General features: G+C 32.3%; 1 protein-coding gene across 3 annotated transcripts; it reads right to left on the bottom strand.

Moving 5' to 3' along the window:
• Positions 1–8,692: 8,692 nt before the first annotated feature.
• LOC136270046 (GTPase IMAP family member 9-like) lies at positions 8,693–25,718 on the bottom strand. 3 transcript variants are annotated; one of them, XM_066066282.1, is made up of 7 exons: positions 25,543–25,718; positions 14,831–14,875; positions 14,171–14,242; positions 12,734–12,805; positions 11,290–11,361; positions 9,801–9,875; positions 8,693–9,483 (listed from the first exon to the last, which is right to left on the bottom strand). In XM_066066282.1, the coding sequence occupies exons 1-7, from the start codon at positions 25,556–25,558 to the stop codon at positions 8,732–8,734; spliced, it is 1,104 nt and encodes a 367-aa protein (XP_065922354.1). In that variant the 5' UTR covers positions 25,559–25,718; the 3' UTR covers positions 8,693–8,731. The 3 variants fall into 3 exon arrangements, with proteins under 3 accessions (XP_065922354.1, XP_065922355.1, XP_065922356.1); XM_066066283.1 differs by lacking the exon at positions 12,734–12,805 and having other exon boundaries at positions 25,543–25,717; XM_066066284.1 differs by lacking the exons at positions 12,734–12,805; positions 14,171–14,242 and having other exon boundaries at positions 25,543–25,717.
• Between the last annotated feature and the right edge of the window lie 8 nt (positions 25,719–25,726).

The raw sequence follows: 25,726 nt of genomic DNA, 5'->3' as shown, positions 1-25,726 counted from the left end.
TAGCCTGTGATATTATTAACTGCATGTGCAGAAAGATTCGTAATAAAACTATAGTTTTCATGTGAGATCGCTGGAATATGCAACTTGACATTTAACCATCCAAGGAGAGGCGATCGTGGACGAAAATAGTTGATATGTCGACAAAGAATAGTATATATAAGCGACTTTTGTAAACGTTGTGGTAACTAGATAATCAGTGATGTACTTAAATGGTATATCTGCCGCTTGGAATCCGCCGAAGGAGTTGATGCATAACTCATGGCTTTGATTAACGATGCTTACCTTCTGATGACCGATCATATAACCTAAATTGAAAAAATCATCGTTACCAATATTTGAACAGCAGTGGTACCGTGAAAGAGTATAGACCTATATGTTCGTTAAAATTATTCTGGAAAAGGAACAGCCAGCCTCGCAGTAATGTTGATTGATCTCAAGCAGACGAAATCGCGAGAAGACGCTTAATTTTCTGTTTCATGAATCAAATAAAGTGTTTTCTTTATTTCTGAATGTTAAACTTTCAAGTTTTTATGTTTATAAAGTTGTATTTTGTTTGCTGACAATAAAACAGACACAACTTAACATTTTGTTTACAGTGTTTATTTTGGAAATTCCCGTTCTATAAAAAGTGTTAGATCAGAACAGTTGAGAAAAATAGATCCGGCAAATTTTATTGATGCAGGTATCAAAGAAATTTTTCGACCAATCAGAAGCGCCAATATTTCATCAAACGAATAAATATTAAATAATTTAATTCTGGTTGTAACGCGCTTTCTGATTGGCGAAAAAATATTTTATAGCGAGCGCAGCTCGCCGGCGCGCAGCGCCGGCGCGAAGCGAGCTCTACCGGCAAGGCGTGTGTGAATAGAAAATTCGGACTAGTTGCACATTCATTCAACGGATTTTTTTGGCGTCAGTAAATCGGACCAGTAATGCCTTGTTTTAATCGTCCCAGTAATTCCCTGTGAATATGGTTTCCCATTTCACACTCTCACGAGAACAAGATAAAAGACTATATGTACATCATGCATTGTAAATAAAATAATTCCATTATATAAGACTAACAGAGTTGTCGTTCCTTCGAGTGACGTCACAATGGATTTTTTGCACATTGATCCCACAGAATTTTTCGGCGCCAGTAAATTTCGACCCACAATGCAATTTATCAATGTCGGACGATCTCACTAGACTTGATTCCTTCTCGCAAGAATCAAAGTAAAACTTTTGAGAAACAGATGAATTGTGTAATTTCATGAATATCATGCTTTTTAAGTAAACAAAACAGTATATTTCACTTAGTTTTTTTTTCAGGGTATTTTCAAAGAGACAGGCGACACTTGACCGACGTCAACTTTGACGTCACAATAAGGGGAAATTACTCTAAGTAGTTATTGTAAATCTGTTGGAATATAAATACCAAAATCTTTTCAAAATCTTGCAAAGCTAAAGAATGGGGACACCTTTTTTTTTTTAAATAGGAAACAGTTGTAACTTGCTCTCATTTGGATGAATGCTCACATTTATTTTATTCACTATATATTTACAGTAATTAATTTCCAGGAACGTTTTTTAAAAGGGGGCGCGGCAGCATCATTCAAAAAATATTTACAAGTAAAATGAAAAATAAATTCTCAAAATCAGGGAAATTCTAATCCGGGTGAGGAATGGTGAGTGCGTAGTATGCATTTAGTTCTTTAAATGCTCAATGGTATCTTTATTTTCACATTTATTACATCCTTCCCGGGGGGGGGGGGGTCCAAAACCGATTTTCTTATGTGATCAGCAATTTTTTTTTATAAGTAAATTATATTTTTTTTAAACGGGGGGGGGACTCTATGATAAGTCAATTTTTTATATGTAAGTTTAAGAAAAATGTCTGCTGCAAGAAAAGAGGAAATAAACTGCAATAAACATTATGTTAAAATCGTTATTATTCAACAACATTGTAAAAACTGAGTAAATTCTATTTAAATAAATAAACAATCTTATAAATTATGAATTATGAAAATTTACAAGAAAAAATAGGCATGTTTATATTTTATTTTGCATTCAAATTCATTTACGTTACGTTGATACTTTTATTTTTATTGATTTATCATAATTCATTATTTGATCAAATGCTGCGCTCGCCCCAACGGTCGCACCGTAAAACATATTATCGTATAAAGAATGTTGCCTACGTCATAGTAAGACTCACGTCAAAACGCCTGACGTTACGTTTGAATTTTGTACAATTTTACGTCAAAAGTCAAATAACCGTTTTTATCTACAATTTATTTATTGCCTATGAACTCGATTAAATAAGTTCCAGTGTTTCAATAGAAGGTAATTTGAAATAAAAGAAATTAGAAAGGAAACCAGATAAGTTTCAGTAGTGCTTCAATCAAGAAACACGACTTGTTCTATGTACATGTATGTCTTATCAAATTATCAGATGGAAAATAAAAACATTAACGTCAAGGAACTGATCTTTTAGATACCTAATAAAATATTTAATTTTATTACAGCGGCATTCATATGAATTTAAATGATGAACAATGAAAGAAGAAATAAAAAAAAGTTCGGAATCACGTAACTCTCTTCGGCTATTTCGAAAGACAAAACTTGAATGTTTTACGTCTGAAATATGACGTCATAATGACGTGATTTATACATCATTTAATATTTATTCATTTGATGAGATATCGGCGCTTCTGATTGGTCGAAAAATTTCTTTGATACCTGCATCTCTCAACTGTTCTGATCTAACACTATTTATAGAACGGGAATTTCCAAGATAAACATGTAAAGTTGTGTCTGTTTTATTGTCAGCAAACAAAATGCAACCTTGTGAATATAAAAAAAATGAAAGTTTAACCTTAAAAAATAAACAAAACACATTATTTGATTCACGAAATAGAGAATTAAGCGTCTTCTTACGATTTCGTCTGCTTGAGATCAATCAACATTTACAGCGAGGCTGGCTGTTCCTTTTCCAGGAATATTATAACGAACATAATTATAGGCCTATAAACTTTCACGGTTACACTGCTGTTCAAATTTGGTAACGATGATTTTTGAATTTACACACGTACATCATCTGTCATCAGAATAAGCGTCGTAAAGAAAAGCTATGAGTAATGCATCAACTCCTTCGGCGCATTACAAGCGGCAGAAATACCATTTAAGTACATCACTGGCTATCTAGTTACCACAACGTTTACAAAAGTCGCTTATACATACTATTCTCTGTCGACATATCAGCTATTTTCATCCACGATCGCCTTTCCTTGGATGGTTATGTCCAGTTGCATATTCCAGCGATCTCACATGAAAATTAGATTTATTACGAGTTTTTCTGCACAGTGAATAATATCGCAAGCTATCGCATGTATTTTCCTTTCGTTTTCAATTCAGCCGGTTCAGATTTTAACTCACTATTTGTGTTTAATCCTTTAATTCAGCTCAATAGCTCTGCATCAGCTGAAGGCGCATCCATTTTGAATATTGTTGCTGTTGTTGTTTTTGTATTCATACGCGCCGCTTCATTTACATTATTTACATTGTTGATCAATGACACTTCACATTTTTTATTTGAAAATGTTTTATTAAATGATAAGAAATGAAGATAATAATTTTTCTATTGATCGACGTATCAAAGAAAAAATTGACCGGAAAACTTTTTCATCAATGCGCTACGCGCATTGATGAAGTTTTCCGGTCAATTTTTTCTTTGATACGTCGATCAATAGAAAAATTAATATGTTTTACGGTGCTACCGTTCTGGCGAGCGAGAGAGAGAGAGAGAGAGAGAGAGAGAGAGAGAGAGAGAGAGAGAGAGAGAGAGAGAGAGAGCCCGGTTCCTGTTTGTTGGTGTGTAATTTCCCACTTTTAAATTTGATGGTCTGACTATATGCAATATCTACATAATTTTTTTAACTGTTTATTTCATTTTATTCCTTTTTATTTAGTTCAAAATGTCCTATTGTTTATTTCCTCCCTACTTATATACTTACCTGCCTACTTTACATGCATGCACAATTAGCTTAAAAATGGATCGATATGACAGTAAAGTATGGCTCTTGCTAGTATACATGTACATGTATATACATAAAATCTCTATATTAAAATAAATAAAAACAAATCATATGTCAATGAGGCAGGTATCGCAGTCTATACAGAAATAGCCAGTACATTCATTACAGATGTTTGATCCACCTCTAAATTTATCGCGGGAAATATAGCGCGAGTGCACTGTGACGTCATCCATGACTTTGTTCGTCTTTGTTTACGTTTCTCGACTCAATACGGAGGTATGGAAGCATGTAACAAATCTTTTGAGTCTCGCCAAAGCATATTCGGTACTCAAAACGTGTCTTCAAACTTTAAGGCACCGTAAATTACGAGTTAAAAGTCGGCCATTTTTGGCATAGCACCACGGGTGAAAACATTAGAGAGCATTATGGGACGTAGACAAAAAAATTTGTTTGATGAACTGTAGGTTTAGCTCGTTCTTTTTCCCGCGCACACTGGTTCTTAGAGCTCGCTTCGCTCGCCGGCGCTGCGCGTCGGCGAGCTGCGCTCGCTATTATCTTCATTTCTTAAGTCAAAACTTCTGTTTTATCCTAAGGGTAAGTTCAAATTTATGGAAGAGCCACTGTAACAGCCACAAGCGTGAACTTTCAATTGATTCTCGCTTGTGACGTTGCATTTTACAGCGTTTAAACGTTTGTGACGTCATAATAAAACTAGTCATTCTAACCTTTGAGTACCCTGTGTGTGTTACGGTCTTATAACTGCAGTGTCTTTTCACACACTTTACATGCAAAAAATATTTGGAATGTAAATATTTAAGCATTGAATCATTATTTTTCGAAAGATATAGTCTCATAACTGCAGCGGTGTGTGCATACAAATTGAGTAACGCGCTAGCGCGTTATAAAAATTTGTATACACACATAGCTGCAGTTATGAGACTATATCTTTCAAAAAATAATGATTTAATGCTTATATTTACATTTTTTTTAACTTCTTACCTTGTCTGCAAATGTGATTTATACGTCAGTATTTCTGTTTTATCCTAAGGGTAAGTTTAAATTAATGGAAGAGACACTGAAACAGCCACAAGCGTGAACTTTGATTTTCTCTTGTGACGTTGCATTTTACAGCGTTCAACGTTTGAGACGTCATAATAAAACTACTCATTCTAACCTTTGAGTACCCTGTGTGTGTTACAGTCTTATAACTGCAGTATCTTTTCACACACTTTACATGCAAAAAATATTTGGAATGTAAATATTGTCATATATTTACACTTGCAAATGTTTACCCTGATTTTCACGTTTTCACAAGTAGCTTTTGAGATTTATTTTTCAGAAAACGAACTTAACGCCATTCGATATTGCCACTTGTACATGTAAGCAAGAGGTACTTTGCAATAAGGATTGCCAAGGTATCTCTTACCTGGTCATCGTAGCAAGAACATGAGGTAGACAGGTGTTTCGTTAACGAAGAGTCTATGTAACAGACATACCGGGTATTGGTTGTAATACTATACACATATATTTTCAGAACAATAGTGGTATCACAGTGCTAGCAAAATGAACTTTTTTTCAAACAAAACAATCAATGCACGATTTCATTATTGCACAATCTTTTTACCTTAAATATTATATATTGCATGCTGCTATTTATTTTGTATATCGTAAACCGTGATTCAAATACCGAAACAAGACAATATCTCAACCGACCGCCGAAGTTTCTTGCTCACCAAACTTCTAGTTACTGTTATCGGCTGATAAACATTGGACAGTGTGCGCGAAACAAATTTGCAAACTCTATTTGATTCCCTCCAATCTTTGAGTGTTTTGCACAGGTAGGTGAAAATGAAAACTATTGTGTATACAGTTTGGAATTTTATTGCATATACAAATTTATGAATTTAAAAAAACCCCATATAGATGTATTATTAAATTCTGTATATAAACAAAACCACCATGATATAGATATACTACAAAACATTATACCCTCTAATTAAAAAAATATATATTTTAAAAAAGTCACCAAAATCCCGATATAGATATCATATAGAACACATTAAACCCTCAGGTGAATGTTGCTAAATCCAAAATCGTGTTTTTCGGAAGGGTGGTAAGGTCAAAAATGATGAGAAATGGGTTTTCAGACACGAAAATGAAGAATTTGTTAATAATTTTACATATATAGGCACAGTTTTCAATTTTTATAATAAATTTTTGAAAGCTGAAAAGCAACTAGATGCGAAAGCCAGAAAAGCTACGTTCTCAATGAAGGAAAATATCGAAAATATGTATCTAAACCATAAAACTTTGCTACTTTTGTTTGATTGTTATGTAGGTAAAATTGTTAATTATGGCTCCGATATATGGGGTACACAAAAGGGTTTAAATGTTAAAAGAATACAATTAGATTTTTGTAAACATATTGGGTGTTAAAAAATCTTCAGCAGCAGCTGTCTATGCAGTGAGGAAGGTTCCCTTTGTTTTACACAGAAAATTCGCATTAATCAAATACTTGCGTAAATTACTAAAGTCCAACGACTGTATTTTGATATATTGTTATGTCAAAAAGTTTGATGGTGTTGAGAATCACAAGAAAAATTCAACTTGGTGTCTGATGTTGATATATTTAGGTTTTAACGAAATTTGGCATGCACAGATGCAGTGAAGGTACATTATGTGTTATTGAACAAATAATATTTCACAAAATTTTTTTTGCATGCATTGAAAATTCCAGTAAATGTTCATTTTATCGATTCCTTATTTCACTGCATTGCTTACAATACTACCTTAAAAAACCCATACTTTTGAAGTTATCAATAAGAAATCAGGGATAACGTATATATTGTGATATCAATCCTGTGAAAGATGAATTTCATTTTACATGTATATTGTCTTTCGAATGAAATTTTTTTGTAAAAATATATGAAACTTTATATTGGAGGAGACCTTCAGTGTTCAAACTTGGTCAACTTTTAAACTCGGAAAATGTTAAAATTATGAATAATCTTGGAAAGTATACAAATAATAATTTAAAATTACAAAATGATTTGTTACCATAATTAAAGTATATTGTCTATTCCAATGCATATTTGTATGGAATATGTATCGTATAAACATGAATACTGATGGGCTGTAAGACCTAAAGTGAATAAAGAATGAATATATATATATATATATATATATATATATATATATATATATATATATATATATATATATATATATATATATATATATATATATATATACAGTAAAACACGGTTATAGCGAACACGTTTATAATGAACTGACGCTTACAGCGAAGGGATTTTCATTCCCCGTGACTATATTACATGTTGTAGACTTGACGGATATAACGAATTACGCTTATAACGAAGCAAAATCGTCCGTCCCTGGCACTTCGTTATTACCGTGTTTTACTGTAGATATAAATAAGAAAAATCACAAATTCATACCACTCTGCTTTTAAATTCTTTTGTAGCACACATATGACATATTTTCTTTTCACATTGGCGTTCAATAATTTTTAGCCGGGCTCTGCTGAAAGCAGAGTCCTGGCTGTAGGCAGGCAAACCGCCAATGTTACTTTAAATAGCACAGCTTCAAAAGTAAACAAAAAACCAAACAGCGTCAAAGTAAAAGCTTCCGCTATACCAAATAGTTACACAAGAGCCACGTTTTGTCAAAAGTGTTGGCATTTTGTTTCTTTTTTTAATTTCGAGAGAATTGTCTAATTTTTTTAGTTTTCTTATTAATAACGTGTTTTAAAAACAAGACTATGCATATTGGACACATACAATGCGCATGAATTTCCATGAACTACTTTGCTGCGCGTTGAAGATATAACGTTTGTTGCAAAGTTCAAGGCAGCAACTGTTGAACTTTTTTCTACTAGACAGACATATTTTTTGTTTATAGCCGCTTACAAAATTTAGTCGCTCTCTGAGGCTTTGCCGACATAAAAAGCATGAGAGAGAGAGAGAGAGAGAGAGAGAGAGAGAGAGAGAGAGAGAGAGAGAGAGAGAGAGAGAGATTTTCAGTCTTTACAACACAATATGCCCAAAGACACACAAAAAGAGCCCGGCTTTCAGTACTTCAGTACTTTGATTAATACTTGTTATGTTTCTAAAAAAAAAGCGTTTTCACGCTATTGTATTTCTGGAATCTTTTGCTTTTATAACGTATAAGTTAATATGGTCATAGACATTCATTTTTACAAGTAGTACTTTTCCCGTATATTTTAAACTACTTGTAAACCTTTCATTTGAAGTGTGTCCATAATAAATGTGGGTGTGTCGTTGAGGGTACGCTTTTCTTCCAGCAGAATTGTTCCAGATAGAGCATGATTATTGGTGGAGATCCAACGAATATAGTTAACTGTTTAAAATATTCTTTTAGGAAAGACAAATGATTGACTAAGAACCAAAACCTCCGGTTATTAAGGCGCACTGGCAAAATTATTTTTGATTACATCGAAGATACTATGGACTTTAATTTAGTCATGCATTGTAGTACGTATATACAATGGTAACACATTATAGTACACTAAAATACTAAACGGACGGGATTGAAACTGGCCGCTCATGGCGAGTGGCCTCTGATTAAAGGTGGCCGTAACAGCAGGTGCAACTGTATATACAATGGTAATAATACAAACTTATGCATAGAATATGTACGATCCAGTTCTCATTGGTTTTCATTCATCGTCCTATCTATACATGCATATTAAAACATTCTCTTATGAAACCCTTCCATACACCAGTAATTACTTCTTTACTAGCCATTGTATTCAAGATTTTTTCGCGCACTTCACTTAAAGTCAAGTTTCCATCTCGAGCAGCATTCTGCATCCTTTTATAGATTTCTTGAAATTCCTCATTGGTGTATATCTCTCCATTATTTGTTTTCATTAGATCCTTTACAGTGGAGAGAAGTATCTTTATTTGTTGATCATTCCTAGTCTCTTTTAAGTTATTATTGATTTCTACGTAACGATTTCCACATTTTGACAGATAGCGTTTTAAACTTTCATCGGCATCTTCGATTTGGTCTTTTAAATCTCTTTTTAATTCATCTATATGTGTAAAAACGAATATGACGTATTTCCAGCAATTTTCCCCAAAAATCTTTGTACATGTATCGAGAAAAGCCTGGTTGCTTGAAGTATACTCCGTAGCTTTCTGAACGATGAGTATTGTATGTAAACCTGGCGCAGCTCTGATTAAACATTTCTTGTATTCATTTTGCGCTGTTTCCTCATCCCCATCAAATGACAAACCAGGTGTATCAAAATAAATTAAGGACATTTCTTGCCTTTTGCATTTCAACTCAGCTGAGATTTGTGTGACTGTTTCATGATTTGATTTTGATTCCTGCATGTGCTTTCCTGCTATTGAGTTGGCAAGAGAACTTTTTCCAACCCCTCTCTTACCAGCTATCAACATACGAATATCGTCTTTGTTATCTGTTAAATAATAAAAGTGGATAATTAATACAATCGGCTCTTTAAGATAAAAAAATAATATGATTATTGATTTCAAATACTTTACATCATGGATTCTTTTAATTCATTGTTGGAGTTATTATTAAATATATATAAGTAATGAGAAATCATATGATAGTAATTATCATGAAATTGTTCATCTAAGTTCGTAGATATAAATACCTTTTAATCTTATTGATAAAGCATTTAAAAGTTGGATTAAAGATAAAATTTACGAAGAAGTCTGAAAATTAATTAGTATGCAATAACACTATTGAAGAATTTTTTGCACGTGGTACCTTCTAATTCTTCTCTTTCTACGTCTTTGGCAGCATAGAAGCTGGTAGCAACTACACTTTGGGCACTTGCTCTCCCTTTAACAACCAATAGTATATTAATCTTAACCCAAGCAAAGTCATGAAGTTCAAAATCATTCACTCAACAAAACCATGTAAGTAAATGGTACAAGAGGACAAACAGATGTAATACATAAAATTTATAAATATTCTGGTCAAATGGTAATTAAATTCAGTATCTGAAAATGATTAGGTAAGTTTACATTCATAAAGAACAGCTAACGTCAGCGCATTTTTTGAATATGCATTCGGAGTTTTTCTGTGACTCTACATCTGGTTTTATCACCAAGTCCGAAAATTTAAGTGCATCCCGTCTACATGGAAATGTTTGTGAACTTATTTACTCTGAGTATAACAAAGTAATATACATTGAAGAATGCAATACAAATTGGTGACCATATGCCTCGATTTACAAAACGAGAATATCTTTTATTTAAGTGGTATAACTATCAACATATCCATCCTCTCAGTTTAACTGGAAGACAATGATTTCAGATATGAAATTTTTATCATAAAAGAAAAAGAATTTACACCCGTTCAGTTAATCAATAAAATGACAGAGTTTAGGATTGCATTAATATGCATGGATAATAAACACACCAAAGGTCAGGTCTCTGAAGATCAGACATTCTACATAAAGTCATCGTTCTACATAAAGTAACCGAAATATTTATCCATCATGTTCTCCACAAATAATTGAATGTTCTTATGTGGCTGGGTTGTTTTATTCTTCAAAGAAAAAAATTAATACCGTCTTGACATTATTTAATTTTGTCTTTTGTGGTGTCGCTGGATACATCTGTTTCTGAAGTTTGGGTTATTTGTGATTTACAATTTTTATAATTACATTTCAGTGAAGAAAATTTAGCAAACGTTTGTGATAGATCAAAATGTCATAAATGTGAAGAGAAAAATTAAAGTTCTTATATCATAATTATTCATATATCTATATCATAATTATTCATATATCATAATTATTCATATTTGATACCTAGGACCAAAAGAGTTTACCCTTTCACCTGTAAACAGTATCTGATACTTTCGGCTGTTTACAATTATTGTTTGAACAGTAGTTTTTACTATAAAGTGTTTTATACAACATTATATAATATAAACTGTACATTATACCTCTGACGTTCATACCTATAAACATTACTGGAACTTTATACCCATACTTTTAAAGATTACTCATTGGTACCTTAGACTCTTAGAGATTACTTAAAATTGAATCGTTAATATTATTTGTTTTGGAACATTCGATCTATTTTAAGTATTTCACCTTATAAAAACCCCTTTGTGATACTTTTTGAATTGTTATAAGAATTAAGTATTCTTATTTGTCTTTCAAGTAGACTGAAGATCAATGACTTTTTTCATATCTTTTTTTTTATAGGATTGTCATTAGCGTTTAAAAAGAAATAAAGTCCCATACCGTAATCGTTACATTCTTTTTCAGTTGACGTATTGCTGCTACATACGTTTTGACCCTGGGATTTTGTGGTTTCTACAACGACATTGAATTAAATACATAATTATTTTAAAGGAAAACCTGATATTGGTTTCAATTCTTACTATCTATAATCATTTATACCAATATCGTTTTTATCGTGAAAACTTCATTTTGCGATGTACCATTGATAAACTATAGTCCACTGCGATTTTTTTTACAGTTTACGAAATAAGAGCAAATGAGTAGTTCACTGTCACAGTGATAAAATATTATCGATCATGAGGATTTTTTGAATTTTGCAAAAAAATTATCGCACACCTTTGTGGATTTTCTTGTAAAAAGCACTAGTACTTGATACATAACATTCATGAAGAGTTTACCCTTCAACCTGTAAACAGTATCTGATACTTTCGACTGTTTACAAATATTGTTTGAACATTAGTTTTTACTATGAAGTGTTTTATACATCATTATATACATAGTGCCTGTTTGGGAGGGTAACAGTTGAAATTGACACCCCGATAACAACATTGTCAACCGACGTGAAGCGGAGGTTGATAATTGTTTACGAGGGGTTTCAATTTCAACTGTTACCTTCCCAAACAGGCACTATTAATTTTATTATACTGAATGTCTTGATATTAGAGAAAATGAGTAATCTTTAAAAGTTTGGGTATAAAGTCCCGGTAATGTTTATAGGTATGAACGTCAAAGGTAAAATGTACAGTTTACATTACATATTATTAGACTTTCATGTTAAATACTGAAATCTAATTGGTTTAAACGCAGTTGATCATCCGTCCTATTACCTTCAGCGTTAGCAACACACTTGGCAACGGGTAACACAATGAATTATGACATGGGCGTAAATTATGCGCATACGGTTCGCCGTAGAATTCACGTCATTTCCATATAAAAGCAGTTACATTTTCTCAAATTTAAGACATTCAGTATGATAAAATTAATAGTGCCTGTTTGGAAGGTAACAGTTGAAATTGACACCCCTCAAAAACAATTGTCAACCTCCGCTTCGCGTCGGTTGACAATGTTGTTATCGGAGTGTCAATTTCAACTGTTACCCTCCCAAACAGGCTCTATTTATATAATGTTAACTGTACATTATACCTTTGACGTTCATACCTATAAACATTACTGGAACTTTATACCCATACTTTTAAAGATTACTTATTGGCACCTTAGACACTTAGAGATTACTTAATATTGAATCGTTAATATTATTTCTTTTGGAACATTCGATCTATTTTAAGTATTTCACTTTAAAAACCCTTTGTGATACCCTTTGGATTGTTATAAGAATTACATATTCTTATTTGACTTTCACGTAGACTGAAGATCAATAACTTTTTTTCATATCTTTATTTTATAGGATTGTCATTAGCGTTTAAAAAGAAATAAAGTCCCATACCGTAATCGTTACATTCTTTTTCAGTTGACGTATTGCTGCTACATACGTTTTGACCCTGGGATTTTGTGGTCTCTACAACGACATTGAATTAAATACATAATTATTTTAAAGGAAAACCTGATATTGGTTTAAATTCGTACTATCTATAATCATTTATACCAATATCGTTTTTATCGTTAAAACTTCATTTTGCGATGTACCATTGATAAACTATAGTTCACTGCGATTTTTTACAGTTTACGAAATAAGAGCAAATGAGTAGTTCACTGTCACAGTGATAAAATATTATCGATCATGAGGATTTTTTGAATTTTGCAAAAAAATTATCGCACACCTTTGTTGATTTTCTCGTAAAAAGCACTAGTACTTGATACATAACATTCATGAAGAGTTTACCCTTTTACCTCTAAACATTTTCTGATACTTTCGACTGTTTACAAATATTGTTTGAACAGTAGTTTTTACTATAAAGTGTTTTATGCAACATTATATACATAGTGCCTGTTTGGGAGGGTAACAGTTGAAATTGACACCCCGATAACAACATTGTCAACCGACGTGAAGCGGAGGTTGACAATTGGTTCGAGGGGTATCAATTTCAACTGTTACCTTCCCAAACAGGCACTATTAATTGTATCATACTGAATGACTTGATATTAGAGAAATTGAGTAATCTTTAAAAGTTTGGGTATAAAGTCCCAGTAATGTTTATAGGTATGAACGTCAAAGGTAAAATGTACAGTTTACATTACATATTATTAGACTTTCATGATAAATACTGAAATCTGATTGGTTTAGACGCAGTTGATCGTCCGTCCTATTACCCTCAGCGTTAGCAACACACTTGGCAACGGGTAACACAATGAATTATGACATGGGCGTAAATTATGCGCATACGGTTCGCCGTAGAATTCACGTCATTTCCATATAAAAGCAGTTACATTTTCTCAAATTTAAGACATTCAGTATGATAAAATTAATAGTGCCTGTTTGGAAGGTAACAGTTGAAATTGACACTCCTCAAAAACAATTGTCAACCTCCGCTTCGCGTCGGTTGACAATGTTGTTATCGGGGCGTCAATTTCAACTGTTACCCTCCCAAACAGGCACTATTTATATGATGTAAACTGTACATTATACCTCTGACGTTCATACCTATAAACATTACTGGAACTTTATACCCATACTTTTAAAGATTACTCATTGGTACCTTAGACTCTTAGAGATTACTTAAAATTGAATCGTTAATATTATTTGTTTTGGAACATTCGATCTATTTTAAGTATTTCATCTTATAAAAACCCCTTTGTGATATTTTTTGAATTGTTATAAGAATTACGTTTTCTTATTTGACTTTCAAGTAGACTGAAGATCAATAACTTTTTCATATCTTTTTATAGGATTGTCATTAGCGTTTAAAGAAATAAAGTCCCATACCGCAATCGTTACATTCTTTTTTAGTTGACGTATTGCTGCTACATACGTTTTGACCCTGGGATTTTGTGGTTTCTACAACGACATTGAATTAAATACATAATTATTTTAAGGAAAACCTGATATTGGTTTCAATTCTCACTATCTATAATCATTAATACCAATATCGTTTTTATCGTGAGAGCTTCATTTTGCGATGTACCATTGATAAACTATAGTTCACTGCGATTATTTTTTTACAGTTTACGAAATAAGAGCAAATGAGTAGTTCACTGTCCCAGTGATAATTAAAATATTATCGATCGTGTGGATTTTTTGAATTTTGCAAAAAATTATCGCACTCGTTTGTTGATTTTCTCTGAAATAGTACTAGTACTTGATACATAACATTCATGAAATATCTTTTAATATTTTACAAAATTTGGTTTATTGTTTGTTCATAATAACCCCTAAACTTTTTATCGTGACAAAATACTTGAAAAGAGGATTAAATGTCTATCTAAATTTATGAAACTTTAACTGTTTGAAACATTAATCATTTCATCCACAAACATAAATACCTTAAGCTGTTTGAAACTATTCAAGGGTTGACTAGCTATTTGTTTGCTTTACATATTATCCTGCATATCTTATCTCGTTAACACTTATCACAAATAGTTTTACCATAACAAACAGTTTTGCCCCTCGGGTCCCAAATATCACCATCCTCTGTAAACAAACAAACAAAATATATCAGTGTTGGCACAGACAAATGCAGCATTTTGCAAAGGCCTAGTAAACATTATCGAGTGTTGTTTTGTTAAAATATAATTAAACTAGACTTTGACCCGTGCGTGCACAGGTTGGCATATAACATATGATATCGGACATTTACGAAATAGATACATCGATACGCCGCCGTATTGTTGACATTTACATAACCAAGCTTTAAGCCTGCAATAATGCTATTAATTTCACTACACTCTGCTTAGGTAGAAAAAATCTAACTGAAAAATCTCGGGACGGGCCTTCACCATATTTAAACGCCTCTTATATGTACACCCGTTTAAATGTAGCAAAAAATTGCAGAATCGCTCCAAACGATTTTGGAGAAAATTAATGAAGCTGCATTGAAAATAACAGTCAAATTATTCACAAAAAACCATTGTGAGGCTGTAAATATCTTTCATATAAAAATTTAATTCGTGCTAATGAAGAATTCAACACTTTCAGGGTTTTTTATAGGGGTCGTAGGGGGCCTGTATTCGGCCCCATTCCCAACGGTAAAAAGTACGTGTTTTTCCCAATTTCATCACAGAAAATTCCCAAAAGTTAAAAGCAAATATCGTCTTGGAAAAAAAAACGTGCCCCGAAGTTGGTGAAAAGTAAATCGGGATTTGGGTTTTAAAAATCTAAACCACATACTCCAAATAAGGGCCGCCATATTGTGACTATCAACCATGTCGCACAATTCAAAGTATTACAGAAAAAAAATGAAACTGGATGATGTAAAAATGGTTAAAGCTATATTTACACATACTTTTCTAACAATAGTTATGTCTTATTTGAAATTATTTAGAGAAATGTAAGGTATGACATTTTCCCAGTTTCATCCAAATGTCGCTATTTTTCCCAAATGGAAAGGCCCAGGCCCTTGTTTTTGGGACCTGAAAAAAACCCTGACTTTTAACAAACATTTTTCCTCGCTTTGGATTTACACACCATGTTTACATTCGGAACTCTTGGGATTTTTCATATTAAATGCACTGAGTTAGAGCTATCTCCCGTATTTCCTTTAATGAATATTTGACAAATTTTCAGTGAAGATTTACACGTATTTTTAATAATGTTTCTGAGTTTATCCATGCAAATGTGATATTTTGGAAACATAAACTAAAGAGCCTCCTGTGATTTAGCGTGAATGTAACGCGCATGCGCAAGATTGTAAAATCCTAAAAATTCAGATGATTTCCGGATATTTAAAAGAAATTTTCTTTGATTATTAATTAGCAAAGCTTGATTTAGAAAAAATAAAACAAATTGGTAGTCTTCAAGTAGCAATGATGTATTGAATATATAAAACTAAAGACAGTACTCATCCGATTTCTCGGTATTAAAGCCCAAAAAATCGAGTCTATTATTTTAATATAGTAGTATAGATACACGAATATATTTTAATTTAATAGTAAGTGCTAGATCTCTGCTATAGTATAAAGTTATTTCTCTAAAAGATATAACTCCTGGAATAAGAAATGTCACTTCCCACTATAATACTAGAAACTCCTCAAACTATTCTTTGCCTAGATGTAGATTAGAAGTTTTTAACAAGTCGTTTTTCGTGACACTATTCGTAAGTGGAATAGTCTGATTACTAATACAAGTGAAACTACCTCATTAAGTATTTTTAGGAAAAAGAAAAACTACAATGCGATTTTACAAAGCCTTGTAGGTATTTCTCCTTTGGCAAAAGATTTTTAAATATCATCCATACAAAATTAAGGTATAATTGCATTCTTGATTATGACCTTTATCGATGTAATATAATAGCTAACCCAATGTGTTCATGTGGAAGTTTAGCAGATGCACATCACTTGTTTTTCGGGTGTAAAAAATATTCAATATTAAGGTGGAATAACACACCTGGAAAAAGTCACTCAGATTAACTGGATTTTTTTAATAATGAAAGATAGAATGATAAATAAACTGAACAAATGTCAAATAAGCGAAAAATTTGCAGTTTGGTGATATAAAATGAATGTCTAAAATAACTATTCCAGTAAGTAACAACAAAAGCCCTTGCGGTATTCGAACTCGCGATGTACGGATTACAAGTCCGACACTTTATCCACTCGGCTATGGAGTAAATTACATGTTTCAGTCCATAAAATTACTTTAATAAAACAAAATGTCGTTTCGATCAGCGGTCAGCCATTTTGTGAGGATGTGTTATTTCACCTTTAGACAATTATTCATGTACAATCTTTTATCGTCGGACATTTTGAATATAATTGATGTACATTTGATACTTTGGGGTGACAAAAACTTTTTCTCGCATGATCACCAGTGTGAGATCGGTTAGTCCAGTGTGAGACAGCAGTGTGAGATTTTTCTGTCTTACACTGTGCATTACTACGCCGCTTTAAAACGTAAACAAACGTTGTCTGCTGTAGAAAAATGCAAAATGATGGATTAAGATTATCCATTAAATAATTGTTTTGCTTAATTTATTACAATTTATCATATTTTTACAGAAAAAATGTCGTACATGTATGGTCTTATTTTGACTCGCACTATTTGAAGCATGCGGAGGGATAAACCGGAAGTAAGCTTTTGAATGTCACAACTAAAAGTTGTCAAAAATCAGTTTTAAATGTAAAATAATGCAAGAAATAGAATCAATCATTATTACGAGTGTAGGATAGTGGAATTCCACCGAGGGGTTAAGATTCACGGTCTAGGACGAGGCTTTGCTTTACTCTATTCTAAGTCTAGATTTGCATAATATTACAACATTTAAAACTTGTAATTTTATTATCATTTCATTAAGTGAACAATAACTGTTAATATTTACACTTGTAAATTAGTGTTTTCCCTTATGTAACACTGTTTGCGCAATCAGCTGTTATTCCTGCATAACATCATTATGGGTCAAGATGTCAAAGTAGTGCATGAATAATCTAGGTCACTCCTTTTTTATGTGCTCAAACTAACCGACTTGTGCTGAAACACACCTTTTGGATATCGTAAAGAAATCATAATTTAGGCATAAAAAAAAAGTATCTGTATTTTGTTATACGAAGTTTATTCATTTATATTCTTAAAAAATGTGACATTAATTGCGGGGGCTAAATGATTCATGTAAGATAAATCTTTATGGAATTTGATCACGTGACCAACCCGTATTTATATCCCGATATACATCCAAAAATGATACCTTATTTCTTAACAAATGTTAATTGACAATATTTACATTCCAAATATTTTTTGCATGTAAAGTGTGTGAAAGGATACTGCAGTTATAAGACTGTAGCACACACAAGGTACTCAAAGGTTAGAATGACTAGTTTTATTATGACGTCACCAACGTTAAACGCTGTAAAATGCAAGCGCGCGTTATTCAATTTGTATGCACACACCGCTGCAGTTATGAGACTATATCTTTCTAAAAATTATGATTCAATGCCTAGTTGTATGGCATAGTAATATATTATGTACAAAAAGGAGAGGACTATCTAAGTTTTTAGACCTTGTGTCTGATCCTTTTGGCATTATTATACAGTTATATCATTGAGGGAGTCAGCAAGATTTCAGTCCCCGAATAGCAAGTCTATTTCCCGAGGCGAAGCCGATGGAAGTAGGCTAGCTTGAGGGGAACTGGAACATGAATTGCACGCATGATGTACTGTGACGTAGACAGGTTATGCTATAAGAAAAAGATGAATACGTATAGCCAATCAAAAAGGACGTTGCAACTAAATATAAATGATATGGTTATGAATATTCATGATTTTATTCGGAATATTTCGGAAAAAGAAATTACTCAATCGTAACTACTCGACCATTTCCGCTGGCGAAAAATGTTACTTTACGCCAGCGGAAATGGCCGAGTAGTTACGATTGAGAAATTACTACGTGTTCCGAAAAGGAAAGTTCATAGAACTGACGCACATTTCTGCAGGGAATCAGTCTGTTTTGCAGGAAATCAGTATGTTTATATATGGGAATCAACGAAATATATATTGATTTACTCTTATAGAGTGAAATATAACTAGAGCTATAATGATAGTCAATAAAATATGTTATTTATTTTACATTCTCCAAACTCACTCTTAATCTCATATATGTATATATAGATCAAATGAAGGGGAATGCCGAAACTGTTTGTTACATCATGATGTGCTCGAAACACTTGACATCGTTTTGATTTGCCATTTCTAGAGCCCAATATTTTTTTAAATTCAAAAAATGACGGTAGATTCACTAAATCAATAAATTATATAAAACATCTGTTACTGAACGATATCGGACACCAACTACTAAAATCCTAGTTCTTTTTTGGGAGTTGATTTTTAATCAACTCTCCTATGCAGTCACTCGGACAAACCGAAAGTGAAACAGTGTTTGGACCTCAGCACAAATCATTGCTCCTGACAAGACTTAGCTCTTGAAAATAATTGATGAATTCGATGTAATGTATGCTAAAGCATTGTTTTTCAAGGAAACTTATTTACAAATACCTTAAAAATAGTCAGATTTTAAATGGTACGAACAATTTAAATATTTTTTGTAGTCGTATGTATTCCTACGCCAGAGTTCAATATAGTCTCGTTCAACTCGACGCTCGGCTGTCTCCGTAAACCCTTGTCGGAGATTTACGGTGTCAGCCGAGCGTTTGGTTGAACGAGACCAGAGTTCAATATTGCTTGGATCCATAGTGATACAATTTTCGAGAAATATTTCTACCACTGATACATAGTTTGATTGAATTAATTTTATCTTTAAATATTATTTAACATGATTCATATGGAGGTTTCTCGACATTCTAGTCGAAAAAGTTCAAAAACGCATGCATATTATAAAAATATGCGTAATTCAAATTAGAAACTACGTATACATGTACTTGTCATGCAAAATAACATATCATTGATTTTAAAATAAATAAACATCGACAAAATCAACTCCCGCCAGTTCTTCAGTACTTTGATTTTTCACAGTAAGTTGGTTTACGATTTTTTTTAACGATTGACGAGGTATCTTTGAAAAATGACTTTTGTTTGATTAGTAAAAAAATACAATTCAAATTACACAAATATTTTGTCATTAAGACGTTATGATAAAATGTAAGGGGTCAGTTGTCGGTTGATCTGCGACTCAATGGTATCTATATTGTTAGAAATTTTCAATTTTTTAAATATATTCTTAGAGTGCACTATAAAACATATGTTGTTAATACCTGTAACGCATTAAGAGTAATTATTTAGCGGGGTTGTCATATATGCAGGTAAAATACACAACATTTCACGAGCATTTTTTATTGAGCATTGCAACCGCCAATCGATCTTAATAGATTATTACACAACAAGCGGTGCACCGCTTCTATACTTATATCCATACTGATGTCTATTTGTATGAAATATATGGTTTTGTCTCTGTAAAGCCTTTATATACGCCCTTAGTCAGGTATATGAAACATACTTGGAACAACTATAATAACATGTTATTTAGCTCGCTTCCGCGACTAAAAATATATATGGCACGCCAAATTCACAAAAATGAGCTGAACATAGTTTCACAGACGATAAACTAGGTTTATCAGCTGTTAACTATAGTTTACGGATCCTTAACTATAGTTAACGATTCGTTAACTATAGTTTACATCTGTGAAACTATATTTCACGAATGTAAACTATAGTTTACGAATGATAATCATAGTCTATCTATCTGTAAAACATAGGTAATCACAGATTACAAAGCTCACCGAGACGAGACATCACCCTTATGAGACTTCACATTTATGAGACCACCTTTATCATATTAAATGAAAATCATACTTTATGATCTTAGATATTCATGGATTCTGTTTTAACACAATATCGTATATCATCTGTTAAAAAATTGTATGATAATCATATGTTCATATGTTAATCAATACAATAATATATAATTAAATATTGCATCCTATCATATTTACAACATATATCATATAATACAATAAAAAATCATAATAAACAATGATGAGATATGATATTGTAACGTATGATATGACATTGTATTGTGTTATACGTTATTGTATTTGATCAAATAATACAATATCATTATATATAAGACAATATTTACATTCCACGAATATTTTGCATGTAAAGCTACTGCAGATATAGCACCATAACACAGACAGGGTACTCAAAGTTTAAATGACGAGTTTTAATTGTGACGTCACAAACGTTGAACGCTGATAAATACAACGTCACAAGCGAAAATCAAAGATCACGCTTGTGGCTGTTACAGTGGCTCTTCCATTAATTTAAACTTATCCATAGGATAATACAGCAATTTTGAGGTATAATTCGCATTTGCGTACAGGGCAAGAAGGTAAAAAATGTAAATATAAGCATTAAATCCTTATTATTTGAAAGATATAGTCTCATAACTGCAACGGTGTGTGCAAACAAATTTTCATAACGCGCTAACGCGCGTTATTCAATTTGTATGCACACACCGTTGCAGTTATGAGACTATATCTTTCAAAAAATAAGGATTCAATACTTAAATATAGTATTATATTACAATATCATATTACATAATACATCATAACATTGAAACATATGATATTATATTGTATAATATAGTATGATATTGTATGATACTGTATCATTTTTGATACATAATATGATATTGTATCATATGATACAATATTATTTGATACAACATTGTATCATATCAAATGATACAATATTATGTGATAAAGTAAAATATTATATAATACAATATTATATTATACATATTGTATCATATGATAAAATAATATATTTTACAATATCATACAATACAATTTCATGTGATGTGATAATATATCATATTATAAACCAATATCATATTATACAATATCATATGACACAATATTATTTAATATTACAGTATCATATTATACTATTTCATGTGATATAATTCTATATTACAGAAACTAATATCATATTATACAAAATCGTATGATACGATATTATAGAATATACAATATTATTTCATAGGATACAATATTACATTTTGCAATATCTTATGTGATAGTATCATGTGATTAAATAATAAATTAATAATACAATGTAATATTATACAATATTTTATCATAATATACAATACTATACATAACGATATCATGATACAATATCATAACATAAAATATCAAAAAAAATTATACAATATCATATAACTTTTTATAATATTACATATGATATTATATTGTATCATATTAAACAATATTGTTTCATACCATACAATACTATATCATAGGAATCATGTTATATCATTTATCAACAAACATATCTATCTATCGAGCAGGTGTGAGTGAGGTAGGAGATTTCTTTAGCATCCTTGATAATGGAGATCAGGCTCTGCATCTGAAGCAACCTCTGCGTTTCATTAATAATATAGTTAAATAAACAATGCAAGCTATCATCTATAAAAACATGTGACTTGTTCCAAAAAACTAAACCTCATCCAGCATCCGAAACCTATGGCTCAGACTCAGCATTCAAGCCTGTCAGGTGCATCAGTATACATAAGACGCATCTCCATGCAAGTTTGGTGAAGTTCAGTGAAGTTCAGACCAGTATTAACTAAAATATCATCATCAGAGGGCACTAGCAATTAAACCCTTAACCTGCTCCAGCATTCGCAACCTATGGCTCAGATTCAACATCCATGCCTGTCAGGTGCATCTGTATCATAAGACACAATCCATTCAAGTTTGGTGAAGTAAGGACCTGTAATAACTAAGATATATTTTTTAGCATCCTTGATAATGGAGATCAAGCTCTGCATCTGAAGATTCCTCTGTGATTCATTCATTCTACAGTTTAATCAACTATGCAAGTTTGAAAAAGTACTATTATCTATTAAACATGTGACCTGTTCTAAAAAACTTAACCATATCCAGCATCTGAAACCTATGGCTCAGACTCAGCATTCAAACCTGTCAGGTGCATCAGTATCATAAGACGCACCATCCATGGAAGTCTGGTGAAGTTAGGACAAGTAATAACTAAGATATAATCATCAGAGGGCACCTGTTTCAAAAACTTTAACCAGCTCTAAAAACCTTAACCTCCTTCAGCATCCAAAACCCATTCCTCAGATTCACCATTCAAGCCTGTCTGGTGCATCAGTATCATAAGACGCACCGTCCATGGAAGTCTGGTGAAGTTAGGACAAGTAGTAACTAAGATAGAATCATCAGAGGGCACCTGCAACAAAAACTTTAACCAGCTCTAAAAACCTTAACCTCCTCCAGCATCCGAAACCTATAGCTCAGATTCAGCATTCAAACCTGTCTGGTGCATCAGTATCATAAGACACACCATCCATGCAAGTTTGGTGAAGTACGGACCAGCAGTAACTTAGATATTGCTATCAAAGGGCACCTGCAACAAAAACTTTAACCAGCTCCAAAAACCTTAACCTCCTCCAGCATCCGAAACCTATAGCTCAGATTCGGCACTCAAGCCTGTCTGGTGCATCAGTATCATAAGACACACCATCCATGCAAGTTTGGTGAAGTACAGACCTGCAGTAACTTAGATATTGCTATCAAAGGGCACCTGCAACAAAAACTTTAACCCGGTCCAACAACCTTAACCTCCTCCTGCATCTGAAATTTAGGACTCAGATTCAGCATCAAAGTCTTTCAAGTCCATAAGTAGGTCCAGATGCATCATCCATGCAAGTTTGGTGAAGATAGGACAAGTTATAGCTTAGATACAGGATATGCAACAAAAACTTTAACCAGGTCCGGACGCCGACGCCGACACCGACGCCGACGCCGAGGCTATAGCATAAGCCCCCCCCCCCTGACTTCGTCTCGGTGAGCTAAAAACGTTAACAATAGATTTTGCTGATAAATATAGATTCATAATTGATAATTATAATTTACAATCGTAAACTATAGTTAAAAGTTGTAAATTATAGTTTCACAAATCATGAAACTACATTTATCAGACAAATTCACAAAAAAGAGCTAAACATAGTTTCACAGTCGATAAACTAGGTTTATCGACTGTTAACTATAGTTTACGGATCGAAAACTATAGTTAACGACGTTAATCTATATTTCACGTCTGTAAACTATAGTAAACGCGATAATCTATGTTTCACATCTGTTAACTATAGTTAACACTGAAAACAATCATTTGCGATTGTTAAACAAAGTTTATCTGATAAATATAGTTTCATCATTGTGAAATTATGATAAACAATTCCAAACTATAGTTCACGAATGCAAATTGTATCTGATAATTATAGTTTCACAATCGTGAAACTATATTTATCAACTCTTAACTATAGTTTACGAATATAAACTATAGTTTACAGATGTGAATCTATATTTTTCAGCAAAATCTATTGTAAACGTGTATTTCCAGACAGAAAAACATGTGAAACTATGTTTAGCTCATTTTTGTGAATTTGGCGTGCCATAAATATATTGCAAGAAACTATGTAGGGAATTTTTATTACGAAAATAAATATACTAGAAACGCGTGATGACGTTTATATTAAATTTTGTGCTTACGGCGCATGAATTAGCTAAGTGTATTCAAAGGAAATTGAACGTCGCAGTTTTCAAATGCAAACATAAGGGGAAATATTCACTGATTGTAAATATACTTTTTGTATGAAATTTTGCTTTAAAGACCTGTACATGTATCTTTGAAAACGGCATAATGTCCACAGGCACTTGGGACATCTAATGATAATAACAATCCGAAACTCACACTTATTTTTTGTTTTTATTTTAAAATGCATAAAATTTTATTGATAATGTAAATTATTCGACTTTGGAATAAGGATTGACTCTCTATATACTCAGTACTAACCTGTATATTGAGAAAGCTCGTATTTTGGTTATTTGAGTGAGGTAAAATGAGTATGTTGACATTTGTTTAATTTTGTTAACCAATCTCAACTGATTCAATTAATTTTGTTTATTCTAGGTGTACACTTCTATTAATGAATTAATAAAACTCAATACATCAATAAAAATCAACACGTAAATATTTCCGAAAATATTTCTGTTTGCATCGTAGACGACAATAGGACGTGTACACATCATACACGAATGCAACCTAGCGCAACACAAGCAAACAATAGACACTCTAATTACATACTGGTAAATTGGAAAAGTTTATTACTTATCTAAGTAGCAAGAGAGGGGTAAATTAATAAGTTGCAATGTTTATGTAAGTAATAAATCAACAGAGTTCATGGAATTTCAAAAGCATAATTATATGTGCGGAAAATTCTACATGTTCATTTTTAATTGCTATGCATAAGTGAAGTAGGCTTTTAAATTGTATGAATTTGTAAAACTCATAAAAATCAGATACATTTTAGTACTGTCCTATCTGATATAATCAGAAAGGATAGTACTCTATACATCCAAATATATTTCGTTTATCTCCCTGATGTTGCGCACTCAGTTCTGATGTATGAGGTCCTCTGATTGAAGAGTGTATCGGTAAATGTTACAGAAATGAAATTGTATTACTCCCGATTGGTTTTACGTGATAAATTAACACACGCAAATTGAAAACAGTGATTTTGCCAATAAATTCGTAAAAATTCAGAGCAGAAACAAAAACAACCCATTATACGGTATAATAATAAATACATGATTGTTTAATACTTACCTCCACTAGATGCCATGGTGCTGTTACACTTTTTAAACTACAAATTACTCTAGTATTTTTTTTATTAAATACAGTCAATCTTCTTTCCTTTCTTCGCGAACGGTTAGCGTTGCCTTATGCAATGCTATTGTTCAGTGACATGCGTAAAACTTTTCACCACCTGTTTGAAATCGATTGTAAGTTA

Source organism: Magallana gigas, chromosome 7 (assembly GCF_963853765.1).
Source record: "Magallana gigas chromosome 7, xbMagGiga1.1, whole genome shotgun sequence".
NCBI classification, from domain to species: Eukaryota; Metazoa; Mollusca; class Bivalvia; order Ostreida; family Ostreidae; genus Magallana; species Magallana gigas.
The sequence above is the reverse complement of the archived record's forward strand: the minus strand, read 5'-3'. Positions and strand labels throughout refer to the sequence as shown.

Bases quoted from the DNA above. Each gene is read 5' to 3' on its own strand.
- LOC136270046 (XM_066066282.1), bottom strand. The intron at 12,806-14,170 runs GTATGGGACTTT...ATGTCGTTGTAG, and splicing joins AAAAGAATGTAACGATTGCG to AGACCACAAAATCCCAGGGT. The intron at 11,362-12,733 runs GTATGGGACTTT...ATGTCGTTGTAG, and splicing joins AAAAGAATGTAACGATTACG to AAACCACAAAATCCCAGGGT.